We start from the raw sequence: 22,100 nt of genomic DNA, 5'->3' as shown, positions 1-22,100 counted from the left end.
TAGGGAAAACACACAAAGGACCATTAGGAAACAGGATGTGGGTTTGAGCCCAGGATCTGCCTCAAACTAAATCAGAGACCGTCCCTAATTATTTCACCTCCCTGGGCTTCAGTTGTTTTCCTTGTAAAACCAGGTAGATGCTCTCTATGTTCTTTTCCAAGTACTAACATTCTAAAAACATATCTTTTTAATTTAAAGAAATTTATATTGTTAAGGAAAGAAATGGCAAAATGAACCTCATTATTTCCTTGTTTAAAATCCTTCAATAGCTCCCTGTTGCCTAATGCAATGGTTTCTAACATTTTGATTGTGCATACCACTAAGTCTTTAGCACCAGTTCCCAATATATATTTATTACTTATAAATTACATACATATGCTCTTGAATTTATGCGTTACATGTGTGCATTTTGAAACATACATTAAAATGGAATTTTAAAAGAAATAAATAGAAATTCTAAATTTCTTTCCATACTCAATGGACCATCTTGCTTGACGTCATTTGGGGTACAAGATACCATTTTGAGAACATGAAGATATAGGATAAAGCTTAAGTAACTCATTGTGCATAGAAAGGCCATTATATTTTGTTCCCTGCCTACTTTTCCAGTTTTATCCCTCCCCTTTTCTGGCCCCTAACTCAATGTTCCAGCAATTTCTCCCTTGTACACACCCTATTACTCAGCTCTGAACCTTTATGTATGCTCTCACTTCCATCAGCAATACCCTTCATTAAACTCTTCACCTGGAAAACACTTTCTCATCTATGGCAGAGACTAAGAGTTGCCTACCTAGTCACACATCCTTCCCTTCTTTCTCAATAACACAACTCTGATTTTATTGGAGGCTGCCATGCAACCAAGCGAAAAACATCTTTTTTCAGCTTCCCTTGCAGATAGTTGTATTTGTGTAATACGAGTCTCGCCAATGAGATGTAAGCAGAAGTGGCTGGTGAGTTGTCAAAGAGAACATTCTAAAATGGAATCAGACTCATTGAACATGCACAATTTTGCCCTTGGCCCTGCTCCTCTTCTGCCTAGAACATGGACTTGACGCTAGAAGCAAGACAGTAAGACCATAAGAGGAGGCTCAGTGGTGAGGAAAAGGGTGTGATGTGCAGAGGACTGAAAGAAGGGCAGTGGACCAGAAGACAGACATCAGAGGGGAAAATGGTGCCAGAAGGGAAGGCCATGGTGGAACTTTTGTTTTGTGCCCCAAAAGCACTGGGAAGACTTGGGAAGGTTTATGCTGGGAAGTCACAGGATTACGTTTTCATTATAAAATGTTCATGCTGGCTGCAGTATGCAGAATGGGTTGAAGAAAGCAAGTTTCCACTCAGTGACAAGTGCTAGAAGCCTGTTGAATAGCCCAGATGGGAGATTACAGGAATATAAACTTCATGGAGAGGGCATGAATAGAGATGTTTGGAGGATGAAACTGATAGCACTTAGTAACTGAGTAGACACGGGGAATCCAGGAAAAAGAGGTGTCAAGGGCTTGCAGAACTGGATGGGTGGTGCTACTCTTCACTAAGATTAACAAAACAACAAATGAACAATCCTGCCCTCTGTGCTTGCAACCAGAATGCTGAGTGCTGCTGGAGAAAATTACACAACAGGGCAGATTAATAATAAATTCATGACCACCCCTCACCCAGGCTCTCAGTACCATTCATCAATCCTCCAGGTTTTCTCTAATCATCTTGCTCCCACATTCTCTATTTAAACCTGTTCCACTCTTCTCAAACTTCTGACTCCCCCACTTCTCTACCACACTCACAGATGATCATCTCATCTCCAGCTTCACAGAGAAAACAGAAGTCACCTGAAGGGAGCTCCGTCAACTTCCCATTCTGAGCCTACACTCCCCCAGGTCTCCCCATCTTCTTCCTGTCTATTACAGTAGAGGGGCTATATCCCTGCTCCTGTCTAGAAGCCAATGCCTCCTGCCTTCCCTGGGAACTTACAGTGCCCATTCTCCCTTCTCTCTCTGGTATCCTCAACCTATCCCTCACTACTGGAACCTTCCCATCAGCAAGTAGACCTGCTCAAGCAAACCTCTGCCATCTTCAACCAACCAAGCAACAGAAAACTCCATCCACTTTCAGCTATTCCTCCTCTAGCAACTGCCCCCATTTCTCTTTCTTTCCCTTCCAACCAAATTTCTTAAGAATTGTCTAGGGGACTTCCCTGGCGGCACAGTCGTTAAGAATCCGCCTGCCAATGCAGGGGACATGGGTTCGAGCCGTGGTCCAGGAAGATCCCCACATGCCGCGGAGCAACTAAGCCCGTGTGCCACAGCTACTGAGCCTGCGCTCTAGAGCCCGCGAGCCACAATTACTGAAGCCCGCGCGCCTAGAGCCTGTGCTCCGCAACAACGGAAGCCACCGCAATGAGAAGTCCGCGTGCGGCAATGAAAAGTAGCGCCCGCTCGCCGGAACTAGAGAAAGCCCGCACACAGCAATGAAGACCCAACACATAAATAAATAAATAAATAAATAAAAATGAATTAAAAAAAAAGAATTGTCTACACTTGCTGGCTCTGTCTTCTCAGCTACTATTCTGAGTCTGCCATCTCAGACTACATATCTGACTACACGTCTGACATGTGGCTTGAATCCACACTAGCCAGCTGTGTGACTCTGGGTGATTAATTTCTTTGGACTCAATTTACCTCTTCTGTAAAAGGTTGGGGGAGGTATAAGATGACTACGGGCTGCAGTATAATAATCCATATTAAGCACGTAGCACAGTGTCTGGCATCCGGTCAATGTTAGTTGTAGCTGTTGAACTAATCATCATTTCTCAACCCTTATCACCTGCCCCCACTAGTATAATAAAGTCACTTTATCAAATGGATAGTTTTGAGTCCTAATCTCATTTCCTCCCTCAACCTCCCCGGAGACTGTTCCCTCCCATTCTCAACTCTCCTGGTCTGATTAGCTCCCTGTTCATTACTCTTTAGCCTCCTCTGCAGGCACTTCCTCCACCACCTGGCCTTTAAGTGTTGCACTTCCTTTCCCCCAGATCCATTTGTCTTCTTCTGCTAGAGTCTCTGACACATATCAGGAGCTTCAAATATCACCTATGCTGATGACTTCCAAATCTCTATTTCTAACCATATCTCTCGTCTCAGCACAGACCCAACTGCCTACTCCTTGTCTTCATTTAGATATCTCAGAGGCAGGACTCATGATCTCAACTTTCTTTCCTTTGTTTTAACTCTCCTCAGAAGCCTTTCTTTGTGCATTTTCTAACACTTCTACATCCATTCATTTACCAGATATCTATTGAGTACCTACTATGTTCCAGAGTTTTTTCTATATACTATTTTGTCTTAGAAAATATTTGAGAGAGCTTATAACTAGTAGGCAAAGACAGAACAAGGGGAGTGGGATTAAAGATTAATTAAAGATTAAATAAAGCCAAAGATAGGAACAAAATGAATTGAGATGGGCCTAAACATATATAACTGTGGCTTTAAAATCCACCAAAAAGGAGTCTCAATTTTGTTTTAAATTCTCAAGCAGCTAAAGGGGTGAGGAATATCTTGCCAGTGACTCAACAGGATGCCCATGAGAAAATAAAAATAATTATTCAGAAAAACTAAGAGAAACTAAAAATAATTTGAGTACTCAGATCAGACAAGACTTTTTCTGTGAGGCCTGCATTATGAGGTCTATGTATGAGGTCATTCTAATGACCAGATATTATTCAGGAATTACTTTCTCAACGTGGCAGGTGGGTGAACTCAGGTTCAGTTACTTGCTTCATACTAGTCACACAGCCAAGGAATGGCAGGGCCAAGATTCAAACTCATATACGTATGGCTCCCAAACCCATGTTCTTTCCATTCCCTGATAGTGCATTTAAAAAATAAATGTCCCCCACCCAGCATCTCTGAGACAACAGATATCTACATACAATGTCCATAACAGGGCAACATATGACATCGCAAAAACTCTGTATCTTAAAGAACCCCTGGCAGCTTCTGTACTTTCAATTTAAAGAGAAATGCATAGCCCTCGGTAGAAAAGATTGCGGGAAGGGAAGAACATGAAGTATTAATAGACATCGTAAAATCATTACCTGGTCCCTTAAGTAGCCTCTGAAGTAAGGGCAGCGGGGAAAATAAAATTGCAGGAGGTTTTTTTTCCCCTCCTAATAGATTGTACATTTCAACAGCTAAAAGGGTATGAAAATTTAACGGAATTTTTAATGTCTTTCTAGATTTTACGATACCACAAAGAGATCATCTTCATTCTCCTCACCACGAGAACAGATGGGTGACAGGGCCTCCTCCTGCCCACAGAGGCTGTCTGAGCAGCAGGCAAACCTTCTGGGATCGATAGAGTTCACGGCAACGTGGTATCTTCCAGCAAACCTTGGAGAAGGCCATTAGTCAACCGGTGACCCGCCAACCTGACCACAGCAGCCTTCTGATGTGGATTCTCAGAAAGGTTAGCCCGTGTTGGGAAACTGAAAAGGTCATGGGTATCTCACCATCAAAACTCTACAGAACTGGGGTAAAGGGCAAAGCAGAGGGGCTAGGAAGTCAGAGGTAAGGGCCACCTCAGAGGCCAAGGTCATCACCCATCCACTGCGTGACCAAGAGAAGCTAAGCAGGAGAGGCAGGAGCTGACGTGCTACATGCGATGGAGAAGGGCAACCACTGGAAATGGCTGCCTTTCAACAACATTGAACTAAATGTCCTCTAAATGGATGACAATCATGGCATGAGCTCAGGTGTCCAACCAGGATCTAGAAGCTAATAACTTTCAGAAGAAGGGGGAAAAAAATCCAAAACTGAACTGTACATTTTAATGTGATTAAAACACATGCTGCTTTGTAAAAAGATGTCATATTGTTCACTTGTTCTTCTGGGATTTCAGAGGAGCCGAGATAGTTCTATTCATCTGGGAGCCACATCCTTAGGCCTCCTTCCCCTATGCAATTTCAGAGAAAGGGAAGAAGGAACCTCTGAGATGGCAGGCATCTTTTGTGATCTTCTTGAGGAATCTCCTTGAGTCAGCAATGAGAAGGGGCTTTGGTGTCCCGCAGATCTGGATTAGGATCTAGCTCCATGATTTACTAATATTTTGACTTTGGGCAGGGTGATTTCATTAAATCAGACAACCCCAGACTCTTCAACTGTTTCTTGAATTCACTGGGTCTAAATTATCTTTTTCTATCTGGGGCATTTTCCTGCAGATAAACTAATTTTTTTGTCAGTGGCCTTTATAAATGTGAGGCCTAGAATGGGACACATGATTTCAGATCTAATCCGACCAGAAGTGGCTCTTCCTATCTTGATCTGAATAGTGCAGCTGTATTAGTGAAGCTCAGCCCCAGGAGGCTCTGCAGCCCTTTGGTCAGATGTGCAGGCTCTAGAGAAGACCTGTCTCTGGCTCTATTACTTACTGTGTGACTTTGAGCAACTTACTTCTCTGGGCCTTAGTTTATTCATCAGTAAAATAAGTATAATAGGACCTACCTAGACTGGTTAAGGGTATTAAATAAGTTAATAGTTATAAAGCATCTAGAACTGACTGGTACATAATAAGTACCCAACAAATATTTACTTGGTTCATTACTCCTTAGCAACCAAGTATTCTCTAAGAAATCTAGGTTACTACTGAGTTTACATATGCACCATTGTTTTCCTTCCTTGTATTTTTTTTATTGCAGCATAATTGACATATAAAATATTAGTTTTAGGTGTACAACACAATGATTTAATATTTGTAGATATTGTGAAATGGTCATCACCGTAAGTCTGGTTAACATCCATCACCCCCGGCCTCTGGCAACCATGAATAATATCCCATTGTATATATATTCCACATCATCTTTACCCATTCATCTTTCGATGGGCACTTAGGTTGCTTCAATATCTTGGATATTGTAAATAATGCTGCAATGAACACGGGGGCACATACACCTTTTAAAGTTAGTGTTTTCATTTTCTTCAGATAAATATCCAGAAATGGAATTGTTGCATCTTGTGGTAGTTCTGTTTTTAATTGTTTGAGGAACCTTCATAATGTTTTCCACTGTGGCTGTACCAATTTACATTCCTATCAACAGTCATAAATGTTCTTTTCTCTCCATATCCTTGCCAACACTTATTTATTGTCCTTTTGATAACAGCCATTCAAGAGTGTGAGGTGATATCTTATTGTGGTTTTGATTTACATTTCCCTGATGATTAGAGATGTTGGGCATCTATTCATGTACCTGCTGGCCATCTGCATGTCTTTTTGGAAAAACGTCTGTTCATATCTTCTGTCATTCCTTCCTTGTATTTTCTAATGAAAAGACATGACTATGAATCCTTGGTAAAAATTCACCTTGTTAAGTTTAGACTACCTTCTAGTCTGCTGATATTCAAAATAATTTTTGGATTATGTTATTCAATGTATTAATTACGGTGCCTTGTTTTGTATCATTTACATATTTATTCATCAAGTCTTCTATGTATTCATCTAAGTTGTTGACTGAAAATATTGACAAGGGCAACTTAAAACGCAATGCTGCATTTCATACCAGGAACTCACAAATAGGTTGAGATTTGGACCTTTACAAACAGTCTTTGAGATAATTTCTCAGCCATTTTGGGATCCATTCTTGAACATATTGATTTCAAATGTCTCTACTTTCAATATGAGAAAAGTTTAAACATTCTCAAAAATGTGTAGCATGCAGGATACTTTTCTTCTATGCCATTTTATTGATCTATTATGTTCTCAAAATCCTAATTAAATCATTTATTTATTAAATAATTTTTAATGAGCAGCTGTTCTGTCAATAAACAGATAAATAAATATAATAATAAGGTAACTTCAGAGTGTGACAAGTGCTAAGAAGAAAACACAACAGAGAAACAGAATACGGCTAGAGCAGGGGGTGGGGATGTTAGGACAGGTGGGAAGGGAAGTCTCTTCTCTAATGACATTTGAGCTGAGACCTGAACAGAGACAAAGAGATAGCCATGTGAATATTTTGAGAAGGGCCAAGCCAGACAGAGGGCAGAGATAATGCAAAGGCAACATACACTAGAAATGTTTGAGGACAGAAAGAAGGTCACTGTGGTTGGACGGTGACTACATGGGGGCATGGTAAGCAATAAAAAAGAGAGAGAGGGTGAGATATATCACATAGGACTTTGTATAACATGGCAAGAGATTTAGATTTTTTTTTTTTCCAATTGTAATGAAAAGCCCCTGGAAGAATTTAGGCAGGAGAGTAACATGATCTGATTTACATTTTAAAAATAATATTCTGGCTGCCATGCAGAAAACGGATTATCAGAGGGAAGAACATAACCAAGGAAACCAATGAAGAGGCTGGTGCACTAACCCAGCAAGAGATGAAAGTACCTTGAACTGGGAGGGTAACAGTGGAAAGGGGTAGGAATAGCCTAATCCTGGGTTCCTTTTGGAGCAAAGCAAAAAGGACTTGTTGATGAACTGAATGTAAGGTGTGAGAGAAAAAGAAGCATCAAGAATGACTTCTAGGTTTGGGTCCTGCCCAACTGGGAGAATTGTGGTTCCTTTTACTGAGATGGAGATGCCCGAAGGAGCAGCACGTTGTGCGGCTGGGCTGTGTGGGCAAATCAAGAGTTCTGTGTTGGATCTCAACCTCCCTATCCATCTATGTCTCTATCAAACATTCATTTAGTGGTGATGCTAGGACACAAAGAGGAAACAAAGAGTCTTAAAACACAGAGAGTCTACAAGAGGATATAAAAGCAGACAAGAAGGAAGCACCAGGTGCTACTGGAGCTTGGTCTATGCACCAACCACCCAGACAGGAAGTGTTACTGAGAAAAGAATTTCAAGAACAGGCAACACCTAAGGTTAGGGTAGCAGGACTTATTCATAGTGAACCCAGACTACCTCCTGATGACATCTTCTTTCACAATTATAGGCTTAATAATCAAAACCAAGATATCTTATATCATTAATATGAAGGACACAGGTCAATAGTTTTGAGGGACCAAACTTTTGGAAAATTGGGTTAACGTATGACCATTTCCTACCTCTAAGCAGCAATTCAGTCTTATTCTCAGGGGCTCCAAGATCATATCTACAACTTATTTTCTTCACTGTGGATGCCTGATTAGGCATGAGTATACAAAATTGACTGAGATGGTCAAAATACTCTTCTTAGGTTTTGTGTTCTTTCAGCCACGCTTGGTCTGAATGAAGCTAGTTCTCTGGGATAATGATTTCAGCATCCTCTTGCATCCTGCTGGCTTCCAACTTTCTCAGCTCTGGCCACACTAGCCTCATTTCACCGTGCCCCCTCCTGCCAGAGTCATTCAAATGCTGTTTCCTCTGCCTCAAGCACTGTTCCCACCCCTCTTCACAGAGTTAATGCATATCAACCTATTTTCAGCAACACTTCCTCAAACATTTCCTAGTTTCTCTGACAAGTTCATACCCCTTCTTATATTTATACCCTTGAAGCCCCTTTTCCCCGTTCTTTGTAGCATTTACCTCAGTGGCAGTTTTGTTCTGGGTCGATTAATGCTCTCTCCACTAGACTAAACACCCTAGGAAGGCAGGAAACCTGCTGGCTTTGGTTCACCATTATTCTCCAGCATGCAGCGTGATGCCTAGTACTGTTAAGTTGATGAACAAGAGCAAAGAAGGAAAATAAGAGTCTTTCCTCTCTTTGTTTTACTCAGTCATTAATATGATCTTGTCTTTGCACCCCATTAGCCCAACCTTCTTTGTTTTCCTTCCTTGGAATAAAATTATCATAAATCCTTTTTAGGATTTATGTTAGCTCCACTATGATATAGAGTTCTGAATCTTCTTTTGTTGGTTAATTTAGTTACTGTTTACTGGGGTCTTACCAGAAGTCAGACACTTCATATTATATACATATATATATACATATATATATACATATATATATATATATATATATATATATATATATATATATAAAATCACTGCTTCATAAGGACGATGCAAGGTAGGTATTCCTATACTTGTTTAATAGATGAAGAAATCCAGTCTCAGAGAGGTTCAGTGATTCATCCAAGGTTATACAGACAAGCGGTAAATCTGGGATATGATCCTTGGTCTTTCTGACTTTAAAGCTCATGATTTTTGGTTCCCCCAAATGTAAATCTGTGTTAAAGCCTATTTTTCGAATTTGATGGGAAATATAAATGTGACAGTACATGAAAAGAAAAACTCTTCTAAAGTTGTAAAGCATTGTAGGAACATTAGTCACTGAGTTTCCCAGTTAATTATCACCAATGCATCCTGTATTTTTAAAATTTGCCTGTGGATATGTGCTCTTTTGTTCATGAGAAAAAACTAAAGATTGCCATTTGTGGGACTGAAGAATTTAGGGAAACCTGTAATTCAGATCAAGGTAACCTCTTTTTTTTTTTTTTTTTTTTTGCAGTACGCGGGCCTCTCACTGTCGTGGCCTCTCCCATTGCGGAGCACAGGCCCCGGACGCGCAGGCCCAGCAGCTCCGCGGCATGTGGGATCTTCCCGGGCCGGGGCACGAACCCGCGTCCCCCGCATAGGCAGGCGGACTGTCAACCACTGCGCCACCAGGGAAGCCCCCTGTATCTGCATTTTGAAGTCACTCTCAGTGTCCAGAAGAACTTTATAACACCCAGAACTGCCTATCTGCGGAACCCTCCGTCTTGGGTGGAAGCGAGCTCCTTGTCCTCAGGGGCCGGCTAGCCCCTTGCGAGGCCATCGGAGATGTTTCAAGGGGCTGGGACCAGGCGCCCGAGTCAGCTCCCTCCAGCCCCCCTCAGTACTATGGCTGGAGGGATGGATGCATGATTGGATAGGTCACTAACTGACAGGAAGAACTCTAGGTCATTCTGCATCAGGCAGAAGTTTAATTTTAAAGGGTAAAGTAAGACAGTACGATACTCAGAGGATATATTCTTGCCTCAAGTATGGGAAAGACCGTGTTCTACCACTTGGGCAGGAATGAGAAGGATGTTAAGAGTAGACAGGGTAAGATCAAAGGCCCAGGGTCAAGGGCAAAGCCCAGTCCAGAGCACCCACGGGATGGTCTCCTACAGGACAAGGAAGAGGTCGTACAACTGGCCCCAACAGAGCCTGGAAAATGCTGCGATTACCTGTGGCCAAAGGTTTCTCCAGACCTCCCAATGTAAATTACTAAAAACAGCACTGGCATCTTGTGATACCAAGATGGTGCAGCAGTTCAGCAAAACTCTAAATGAAAAATGAAAAACAAGTTTCACATTCTAAGGAATGAATGGATAAATCCTTTTAAACATGTCCAGTTCTATTGGGCAAATTCAGAACACTGAGTATTCATAGCTTAAAAGGATTTTATAATCTCCACAACTATGGATGACACTGTTGGACTCAGGCTCCCAACACTGGTCCTGATAAATATTGCTGGTGAAAACCCCTTGGGCATGTTTCCACAAGGGCATTTCCTCTTCTTTCCCCGAGGATGGAGTAGCCCTAGTATAAACACTCCCATCTCCTGCTTCTATACTCTTTACTTTTTCCAGCCTGGGAAGGAGGAATCGTTTAGCTGATCCATGAGACTCTGGAAAAAACCAACACCTACGGGGCCACGTGCAAGTGGAGCAACAGCCTTGAAATGGGTCAGTACAGGCTTGGCATGTGTCTGTCTTCTTGAACAACCTGTGGGCTCTTTGGATTTAAACCACCTGAGGGCCAGTGAGCTCTTGGAGTTTGAGTTTAAATTCAGCAGATCAAGTGCCGAAGCAAGCCCAGCCAGATGCCTTGTCTCTTTGTCTCAGCTCCTTGGCCTGCCAATGAATGGATCAAGTCAGTGCCATGCAGGTCCCAAGGTTCAGAAAAGAGGGTAGGATTCCCCCCACTGCTCTTTAATTCAGTCTAACCGAAGTCAATATCATGCTTTGCTTCAGGTGTCTCTGTGAAATGTTCTCAACTGGTTGGACTCTGGAGAGGGACAGTGGTGAGTTCTGACATAGCTATGTCCCAAACACATACATGTCATTAGTCAAGATTCTTTAGCTATAATTTTAAGCCTACAGGACAAAAATATCTAAAATTCAGCTTCAGTTAACTGCAGGGTTTATTTTACTCTATGGAAAAGCGATATTCCCAATCTTCCTAAAATAAGTTGTTTCAGTTATTTGGGTTTTTTTTTGTGAAGGAGCCTGTAATATTTCCTGTCTGGAAAATCTCTGAGAGACTTGTTGTAGAAATGAGCTCTCATTCGGGGGAGACGGGGGGCGGTGTCTTCCACAGGAGCCCTTCTTAAGTGGTAAACAGGTTAGTGAAAAAGGACTGTGAACACTGAATTTATGAAACAAAAGCGTTGTCTATCAACTTGTAGTATCATTTAATTCAAAAGAAGTTACAGGGTCCATTAACTATTAGGAATAATCAAAGCCAAAGGGGGGCTTATTTAATCAAATCCTTCATTCAAACATATATTCAACAAATAGTTCATCAGTATGTACCATGTGCCAGGTGAAGGGCCCACAGTGTCCAACGTCTAACACGTGGTCTCATAAAGGGAGAGAAACCCAGTGAAAAAATGCAGTCTCCCTCCCCTTAAGGAACGGTCCCGTTTACATTGGCTTCATCATCATTTCTGCCTCTCATTTAACAGTTAGTTCCTGCATTGCCTGGCTTCCCTGACCCCACAAAACGAATGATCTATAAGCTAACACACTACATTTTTATGTAACAAGGCTCTTTCTTTAATGCAGATAGTCACTCTATAATTCAGCCATGCTGTACACACGCATAAAGTGGCCTGCCCCAATAATACAATGAAGCACCTTTCCCAGGAAGTGAAAAATCAATGGAACCTGCTGAAAGAGAGCCTGGATAATCAATTAGAACAGGTGGGATGTTGCTTCTCTTCCTAAGGGTCCTTCCTCCCTGCTGATCTCTTCCTTCTTGTTTGCTTTTGATACATGTTTAGGATTAGATGGGTAACCAGGGAATGATTCACAGAGAACTGAAGGTCAAAATCTATTGACACAGATCATTTAATTGGACTATGGGTATATAATTCCCTACAAAATACTGGTTTGGGTTTTCTCCATCAATTCTGAACATGAAATCAACTAGTATAGTTTTAATTGTCGAGAAATATCAAGGGTAAGCTGAGGCGAAGTGAGAGAGTGGCATGGATATATATATATACACTACCAAAGGTAAAACAGATAGCTAGTGGGAAGCAGCCGCATAGCACAGGGAGATCAGCTCAGTGCTTTGTGCCCACCTAGAGGGGTGGGATAGGGAGGGTGGGAGGGAGACGCAAGAGGGAGGAGATATGGGAACATATGTATATGTATAACTGATTCACTTTGTTATAAAGCAGAAACTAACACACCACTGTAAAGCAATTATACTCCAATAAAGATGTTTAAAAAAAGTCTACTATATTCTTTTGATTCACAAAACTATTTTCTTCTTTTACTTTGTATAATGTTCCCAAACCAAACCATCCAAATACCTCCTTAAGGAAGGCATTAGGTAGTAACATTTTATCTTTGGAAACTTGCAAGTAGTTACTTAAAACATTGTAAATTTCTTCCCCTGTCCTTGAAATGCACCATATAAATATTGCATTTGATCCTTAACTTACACTTCATAAATAATTTATTTCAAAAATGTCCCTCCATAAGACTATCAGTTGCTGAGGTGTTCAGTTTTCAGGGAAAGCATTTATTTACTGCATGAGCCCAGAAAGGCTGGTAAAGACTTGGCTAAAAGCTCCACATGGAGCGAATTATGGTAATTATATTAATGCTCAAATCCATGATGTGCTGTTCAAATCTGTTAAAAGGTTTTGCACTATAGTGTCCACATTTGATGGGCAATGAGTCCACTGGAAATGTTTAACACTTCATAGGGAGGCTTCCGAGATTCATTTCTCATAGTTCCAAGAATTGCTACGACTGCCTGGAGGTAGCTTCCAGAGGAGTTTCTGAAAGTCCCAACTGAGAGTGCATGTCCTCTTTAACATCCTCCAGTTCTGGTTCAGACTGAAACTACAAGTTCCAGTCACCAGAAATGAAAATCAAAGGAAACATCATACAATTAATTTTGATGACTGGGTAAGTTTTAATTCATGTATGGTAATATTCTGGTTAATGATATGGCTCCTTAGGACATCCATTAAAAATCCATTAACAGGCAAAATCTAATAAAATTATTCTGGAAATTTTCTGCTAGATTAGCATTATGGACTTTTAATGAATAATGAATTTCCTGTAGGTGTTGCTCTATTAGCAGAGCTAATACACTAATTAACATGGGTCTTGTGTTGGAAGGGAGGGGAGCACAAAAAGATGAAAATAATCAGAAAATCAGAGTTGAACTTGAACCCAAGTCACCTAAGATAATTGCTAAAATCAGTAAACATCACTAGAGCTTTTAAAAGCAAAAAGTGTGGACATCCCAGTACCAGCCACCCCAGTCATTCATTTACCCACTTATTAATCAAAGAGTAATTTAGCTGCTAAAATGTGCCATGTCTTGTGCTGGGGCCAGAATACAAATGTAAATAAGTGAAAATCCACAGGTCAAGGAGCTCATAGTCTACAGTAGAATCAAGACATGTAAACAGGTAATCATTGTGTACTATAATAAATCTGCGTTCAACACACCACGGGAATACTCAGGAACAAACAACTAAATTTGAGGGAAAGGGTGGACATATAAATTTTAAAAATCACTTAAACAATGAAGCAACTGAAGTTGAAATTTGTGTTCCAGTAAAATATTAGCTCCTTCTAGGGCCTCCCACAGGGAGGGTTTCAATCCTGACATCATTTATTGGTTCTGCATGTGGTTATAGAAAGTTACTTATATCTCTGATTCTCATCTGCAAACAAGGTAACAGTACTTCTGTCACTGGTTTTAAGAATTACATGCAACGAGGTATGTGAAAGCACACAGAAATGTGCTTGAAATATAGAAGGGGAAGGAGGATTAGCATTTATTTGTTGCCTACTATAGACACACAATAAACATTATTTGGAAGTCAATACAGCGAAATGATTAGAGCAGGATTTGGAATCCTCCAAACATAGGTCTGAATTCTGCTTCTACCATTTGCAAACTGTGCAACCATAGGTTAGACACCCTTCCCCTTTCTGAACTTTGGTTTCTTCAGCTGTAGAACAGGATAAATAAAAATAACTCTGTTACACTGTTTTGAAAATTTAAAGGGATACTGGTTGTAATGCAATAGAATCATGTCTCAGGAAAAGTAAACTATTAGTTTTCATTCTACCATTAATTATATCTTTCACAGGCAAAACTATAAAGATATACAGCATTATGAGACTTGTCAAAGTTCATACCATCAGTGCTAAAACTAAAACTACCCTTGCTCCCAGTTCAGTGTTTTAGAGCCAACTTGCCTGAACCCCTCAATTACAGGACAAGAGTCCCTCCCCTAGTACTCAGTCCTGATGCTTCTTCTTCAAGGCAGGGAGCTCATGGGGAGCCTCCAGAACACCAGACTGGGGACTCAGGACTTAGTGGCCCTGCTTTAGCTCTAATGACCAGTGCACTAGTACATTGGGGTTGTGGGCTAAATTTTGTCCCCAAGACTCCTATGTTGAAGCTCTAACCCCCAATGTGACTGTATTTGGAGATAAGAGTCAACAAGGAAGTAATTAAGGTTAAATGAGGACAAAAGGGTGGGGCCCTGATCTGATAGGTTTAGTGTCCTTATAAGAAGAGACACCAGAGAGGTCTCTTTCCGCACACACACAAAGAAGAGATCACATGAACACACAGCAAGACGCAGCTGCCAACAAGCCAAGAGGAGGCCTCAGAATTAAACTACCTTGTTGGCACCTTGACCTTGGACTTCCCAGCCTCCAGAACCGTGAGAAATAAATTTCTGTTATTTAAGTCTCTCAGTCTATAGTATGCTGTTATGGCAGCCAGAGCAAACAAAGACACCTGAGATATCTCTTTGCCACCATTTTCTCTTAACTCTTTCCAATCCACCTCAATTCAAACAACTGTGCTCAAGTCAAACACATTCTGTCAGTAGATATTTACCAACATCTTCTATGCCAAGATACTCAAGGGTATGGCAGATACAGTCCCTGCCCTCCAGAAGCTTTTGCTTGAGTATCACTTTGCTGTCTGGCTGCCCATTTCCCCTGCTGGACCTGAGGCACTGTCCAAAACCCCAGTCTGGCTGGCTGGAGTCCTGACCCGCCATCCTCTGGTTGGCTCCCTCAGCCCCCAGAATAAAAGACTGACTCTATTTCCCAGTTGCTATCTCAGTTGCTGGCTCCAGATGGTCTGAATACCCAGAATTTTAAAACTAACCAACCACCATATGACTTAAAGTATTAATACTTTTTATACCCTGTGAAGTTATATCCACTCATCAGCTGAGAGCCCATCACACTCTGACTCTTGTCTAGGTGTGGACTATGGATGTTTGTTCCAGTCAAGCTCAAACTGGCTTTGGGTGCTAAATATTGGACTTCTGCTTAATCCTGCTGGAGGCCAGCCATACAGCCACATCAGTTCCCTCAGGTCCCAGATAATCCCAAGGAGGAAGTCTGCTTTGGTAGAAAAGTGTAGAGTCAGAGACCCTAGTCCTACTATTGACCCTACAACTAAACAGCAGACAAAAGAACTGAATCTCAGTTTTCCCATCTGTAAAATGGAAATAGCTAGACAAATAGGTTTGTGAGGTCCTAATGAGATAAATAAATTAATCACCTACCAAATCACCGACCAAAGGACTTAGAATGCAGCTGATGACTAATGACTGCTGCTTTGCTTTCTTCCTCCCTTCCCCTGGTCCCAAGCTCCTCCCCTTCTCTACCAGCTCAGATCCTATGACGGTTTCAGTCGAGCCACAGAAAGTCCAGAAGGGTTCTTTCTGCATACTACCCTGGCTCTGTTCTTTACCCCAGATTTAGCTATTAGTAGTTGAACAGACCATGGACAACTGAGCTACGTTGTCCACAGCGTAGCAGTATAGATGCTACATGGATCTTTCATATTTCTATTCTTATATTCTTGCAATCTAAGAGAGTAGTCATGAGGACTCCACCAGAGAAAGGCTGGACTGAAACGACCTACTAAGTGACTCGGTTATCAAGGGGGGTTGAAACTATGGCAGACACTACTAGTTGTTCACTCATATTTTATAGCACAGCTCTCAACTTCTGGCCAGTCACACGAATGGTCACCTGACTGCATGGCCAATTACCACATTTCCCAGCCACCCCTGCAGCCTCATGAGGCCTCGTTAACAAGTGTCGGTCAAATATATACACTACCAAATGTAAAACAGATAGCTAGTGGGAAGCAGCCGCATAGCACAGGGAGATCAGCTCGGTGCTTTGTGCCCACCTAGAGGGGTGGGACAGGGAAGGTGGGAGGGAGACGCAAGAGGGAGGAGATATGGGGATGTATGTATATGTATAGCTGATTCACTTCGTTATACAGCAGAAACTAACACACCACTGTAAAGCAATTATATTCCAATGAAGATGTTACAAAAAAAAAACAAAAAACAAGTGCCAGTCAATAGGATGTGATCAGAAATGATGTGGCCCATTTCCAGGTTATGCTTCCTCCAAAGGAATGTGGATGGATTCTTCTGGTCCTTTATATTCTTCCCACTGACTGGCTGGGAACTGATGAGAAGTGAATTGGCTAATCTGGACCCAAAGTTGGAGGACATGTTATGAGAATGGCAGAGCTGCCTTATAATCACTTACCTCTATTCTACTACATAAAAGGGAAATACTCTGCCATCCTGTTTAATCTGCAGTACTTTTAAATTGTCTCGTTACAACCTCCTAGCCTGCACACTAAACAATACAGAAGTACTTCTCTTTAATCAGGTATAATTGCCTACCTGATGACAGCTTACTAGAATCGTAGGTAGTAACTATAAGAAATAAACATATTTCTGTGACATGAACATGTAAACCTGAAACTTTAACATATCAGCTACCATTATATGTACCTAGTATCTGAATTCTTTTACCAGGTAAATTCCTACCAATCATCCACACCTTTACTACCCAGTTAGTGTCGCATAAAACTGGAAGTCAGGGACCCTACGGCTTTAGTCAGGAAGCACTGGCTCACGTTCCAGTTTATGTCTTGCTCCTGATCCTTCCAATTTTGACCTCTTCAATTATTTTTCTCTGTATGGCCTTGCCTGGTTCCTTGAACCTAAATCACAAGACATCTTCCTAGGTCTGACTGGAGACAATCCATACACATCCCTTTGATTATGCTATTCCCAGTTGCTCCATGCAAGTATCTTCCTCAGTCTAGCCCCACGTCTAAGAGTCTACATTTCAAGGCAGCTTTTCATAACTCAGTTCCTATAAGCCCCAATACAAGGGCCTACTAGTCATGGCCTACCCATCATAACTTACTCACTGCTCTTGGAAAAACAGGGCTGTGTTCCTATATTTTAATTCAGACAAAGACAAACAAAAAATAAACACCAATATATTCATGTGTACAAACACATAATCAGAAAAAATTATTTTTTTTACCTATTTTGCTGTAATTATCTGCAACCAAGTCTTCCAAACCAACCATCTTCCAGAAACTGTCATCCCAGCCTTTCTCTGCAGAGTATGTCCATTTGCACACCAGGGAGCAGAGAGACCTAAGAAAATGGGAGAGAGGTAGAACCAATAACATGAGCCTGGCTTCCTTTATATTTTGCCTAGTACTCGTCCAGATATCTGCAATAGTATTGAAAAAGTAGAATAAACTGAAGTAGGTAATTACTCATCCCTGTTTAAATCAAAAGTCCCCACTGACACCTGTTAATGACTGAGAGCATCTTCTTTCTCTTTCAAAAGGGTCCCAGCCCTTTATTTAGGTCTGGATCAAACAGTGTATATAAATATTTGTATTTATATCTATATTCATATTTACATGACGTTTGTGAAATAAACAGAAATTACAACAATGACTAGCTACTTGATGATACGGAGCATTATTATTAAGTGTTAGGTGTGAAACTGATAATTGTGGTTATGTTTTGAAAAAGGCTTCTTAGCTAAATGATACATACTGAAACACTGATGTATAAAATGATATATTGGGCTTCCCTGGTGGCGCAGTGGTTGAGAGTCCGCCTGCCGATGCAGGGGACGCGGGTTTGTGCCCTGGTCCGGGAAGATCCCACATGCCGCGTAGCAGCTGGGCCCGTGAGCCATGGCCGCTGAGCCTGTGCGTCCGGAGCCTGTGCTCCGCAACAGGAGAGGCCACAGCAGTGAGTGGCCCGCGTACCGCAAAAAACAAAAAAATCAATAAAAATAAAGCTAGGAAAAAAAAAAAAAAAAAAAAAAAAAAAAAGATATATTATCTGGAATCTGCTTTAAAAGAGCAAGTGAAGGGGAAGTGAATGGTGTTGCAGATGGAACAGAACCGGCCACGGGTTGACGGCTGTAGGGCTGAGGGTGGCTAAATGGGTGTTCGCTATACTTCTCTATTTTGTACAGGTTCAAAATTCTCTACGATAAAAAAGTAAAAAAAAAAAGTTCTTGGTATAGATGTGGTAACTGCAGTCTAAAGCAATATCTAACAGGAGGAAGACTTGCTTCTGGATGGCGTTTTACTCTCCAGCTTCATTTCTCATCAATTCCCTCTTAGTATTCTACACTCCAGCAATAAAGAATCCTTTGCAGCACTCTGAAAAGGTCACGTTCTCGAACACTTCTGTGCCTCTACCCTACTTCTAGGTGCCTGGAAAATTCTTCCCAGCTTCTTCACCCTGATAACTTGAAACAGTTCCTTTAGCCTAGACTGAGACCCCAGTTCTAGTTTAGATGCTCCTCCTCTGAGATCACAGCGCAGGAATCAAATCTCACACAGACCTTATCACACTGTATAATTAACTGCTTCTTTTATATATCTTCTTCCCAAGAGTCCCATGCCTTCCAATCTGTTCTCCCTTGTGTCCAGACCAAACTTCATAAGGTAAAACCCGATGACACCAACCCTTGATTCAAACCCTTCGACTGCTCCTCACTCCCTTCAGGAAAAAGTCCCGTCCTTAGCTGGGCTTGAGCGACCCTCTGTGACATGACCATGCTGACCTCCAGCTTCCTCGCTTGCCATCCCCACCCTTGCTTTCTCCATTCTGCCACACTGAATTACTTGAAGTATCCTATAGTGGCCTTGATTGCTCACTTCCCTGTACCTTGAAACCTTTACTCCATTCTTTCTGCCCAGAATGTTCTTCCCTGTTATATGTCTAACTGCTGATTAGCCTTCGTGACTCAGTTCAGACTGCCCCTTTTCAAAAAGCCCCAGTGGAGGGCCAGCTGAGTCCAAAGCCTCTTCTCCAAGTTCAATGTGGACATACCTGTATCTTAACACTTAGCACAATGATTGCCTTTGCCCCTTTCCTTCTCTATCTCTGCCACTAAACCAGCAACTCCTCCAGAGCAAAACCAGCCCTAATGATCTCCACATCACCAGCACCTAGTCCACATTCAGCCATATTTCAAGCCATGATGAATACTGATTGAATGGAAGCTCTAGAGAATGAATATGGTCTGTCTGCCTCACCACAGGTAAGTGATAAACCTGGGGAACGCTTGCAGTTTTACAGATAAACCAAAACCTACCTGTCTCATAGAGCCAATAGTCTAGGCCTATCTCATTCAGTCATTCACACTGATTCACTCACTCACTTAACAAATATTTAGTATTCAGTCACTATGACCCTGGCACTATGCTAGGCTCTGGGGAACCAGTTATACGCAAAAGACCTGGTCTACTGCTCTCCTAGAAGCTGACAATTTAATTGAGGAGACAGTGATCAAACAATCACACTAAAATCACATCCTAACAAAAATGTTCTGAAGAAAGTAGAGAGAGAAATGAGAACTTTTAGCAGGAGAACCTGGTGGGAGAAAGGGGGAGAAAGTGTCAGGGAGGGCTCCACAGAAGAGCTCACATTTTGTGAAACCTAAATGTCTTTTGAAAGCAAACAAATGTTATTTATCAGTATTTTTTTCACATGAAAAAATACTGAACACATTGAGCTAAGTTAAGTGGCACCTATATATTGAAGGACAGAACACATTGAGCTAAGTTAAGTGGCACCTATATATTGAAGGAACACTAGTCCCAGTAGAAACTTAATACATATGCGCTAAACCCTTCACCTTATTTAAGCAAAATAATTTTTTGAGGTATAAACCAGCCATCTATGCAGCATGTTCTGAAGAATATACAATAGGATAACTCTTCCTGGCACAACGCCTGAAATTCCAACTTTTTAGAAGCTATGATAGCTCACTGGAAAGAACAATGCAATGAAACAAAAGACTGTGTGGAAGGATTGCTTCTACGGATCGATCCACATAGGACAACTCTTCACTCACCAAATGCCCCATTCATTTGCAGACTTCCGTGCCTCTATTCTGTCCCTTCCATCTTGACTGATTTTTGCTCCTTTCACTCAACCTTGTCTACTTGGAAAACTCTATGTTGTTCTTATGGTCCAGTTCCAATGTGTCCTCTGCACGAGTTTCCTCACTACCTCCAAGCTAACCTCATGGCTGTCTCCTTTGAAGTAGCATTATAACTTGGAAATGTTTCATTGCAATTCTTAAATGCTGAGGCAGGTTGAGTTCATGGTCCCAAGTCTTCCGCTCTCTACGTATCCACATACTTTGCCACTTAATTTGTAGTGCTACACCCTCCTCCTCCCAACCTCACACTGTGGGCAGGGCCACCTTTCCTACCTCTAGACTTTGGATTCGGTCACGTGACTGGATTTGGCCAAAATAATGAGGCAGAAGTGACTGCATTCCAGTCTCAAGTCTAAGCTTCAAGATACCTTATGTGTTTCTGCTTGCTCTCTTGAACTTCTGAGAAGATCACTCAGGGTTAGCCCATTGGTGCCAGGAGGAGGATAAGAGGTATGTGGGGCAGAGCAACGACCACCAAGCCCAGCCTGGATCAGACATCTCCAGGGAGCCAAGACTGGAGGGAGTGAGTCCAGCTGAGAAGAAAAGAACCACCCTGCAGAGAACAGCCTAAATGAGCTACCTGTGAGTCAAATAAATGATTACTGTGTTGAACTACGGAGCACTGGTTGTGGTTTATAACAGAGCAATAGTTAAACAGCTCAACACTTTACAGCATAACTAAGCTATTCCAGGCAGACTCTCCCTCCCCAATAAGGGCAAGGAGAGGGATGTCCAGTTCTCGCAGCAAGTTAGAATAAGTGGCCAGAGAGTAAGCTTGGAGTTAAGGTGACCAAACCCAGGAGGCAGGAAGTTTTACAGCTGCAGATGCCTCTGGTAAGTCCCTCCTGCATTAGGGTTATTCAGACACTGTGAGTGTCTCTCCCATTTGGGTCTCTTTAAATCAACTCTTGGGTAAATATGGATATACGAGTGCAGCACAACTGGCAATACTTGGCCACAGGTTCTCCAGAAGCCTTCAGCAGAGAGAGAGCAAGTACAGGACTTTGTCTTGTTAGTAAGTAAAGGCAAGCTAGCAGCAGCAGAACAAAAGGTTTGCCTCCCTCTGAGGCTTCTATTAGGAGCACTGTTGTCATTCCCTCAGGTGTTTTAGTGAACAAACTACACTCTCAGGATAGCTATTCACCCTCAGGCAAGCTAACCTATCAGGCTGTGTGTGTGTGTGTGTGTGTGTGTGTGTTCACGTGCACCTACATTCTCGTGTGTGAGAGCATGGGCGGAAGGAGTGAATTGTAGGATCAGAATTCAAGGTAGGAGCCCAAGAAAGGCAGGGGTTATCCTAGCAGGGTGAATTGTTTCAAAGATTGGCAGCAGGAAAGGAGAGCTGAGTCCACCCAGGGAAAAGGGTCACTCACTATCTGTTCCCTGCCACCAAGAACACCAGGGCAGAAACTGCTGTAACTTTCACTGCTTTCAGATTTGTTAATGGCAAAGAGACTATAAAAGCCTATAGCCTATATGAGAGTCAAAAGAACATAAACTAAGGAGTAGGCAAAACAAAAATAATACCTAACTTAGAGGACTAGTTTACCTGAGAGAGAAGATCACACAGAACACCTCTAAGAGGAAGGTCTCAGTGAGGTAGAAATGATGAAAACAATCGGAAGA

At 41.8% G+C, this 22,100-nt stretch overlaps 1 protein-coding gene across 2 annotated transcripts in view; it reads right to left on the bottom strand.

Annotated features, from left to right (window-relative positions):
- Positions 1 to 22,100, bottom strand: part of FGGY (FGGY carbohydrate kinase domain containing) — a 412,679-nt gene that overhangs the window by 240,858 nt on the left and 149,721 nt on the right. For both annotated transcript variants that reach the window (XM_007462576.1, XM_007462575.1), the window contains one exon: positions 17,532 to 17,647. In XM_007462576.1, the coding sequence (XP_007462638.1) occupies positions 17,532 to 17,647 (116 nt within the window). The remainder of the gene's footprint in view (positions 1 to 17,531; positions 17,648 to 22,100) is intronic.

The sequence above is a fragment of the Lipotes vexillifer genome, unplaced genomic scaffold (assembly GCF_000442215.2).
Source record: "Lipotes vexillifer unplaced genomic scaffold, Lipotes_vexillifer_v1.1 scaffold54, whole genome shotgun sequence".
NCBI classification, from domain to species: Eukaryota; Metazoa; Chordata; class Mammalia; order Artiodactyla; family Lipotidae; genus Lipotes; species Lipotes vexillifer.
Note: the sequence above shows the minus strand (reverse complement) of the source record. Positions and strands in the feature narration are given on the sequence as shown.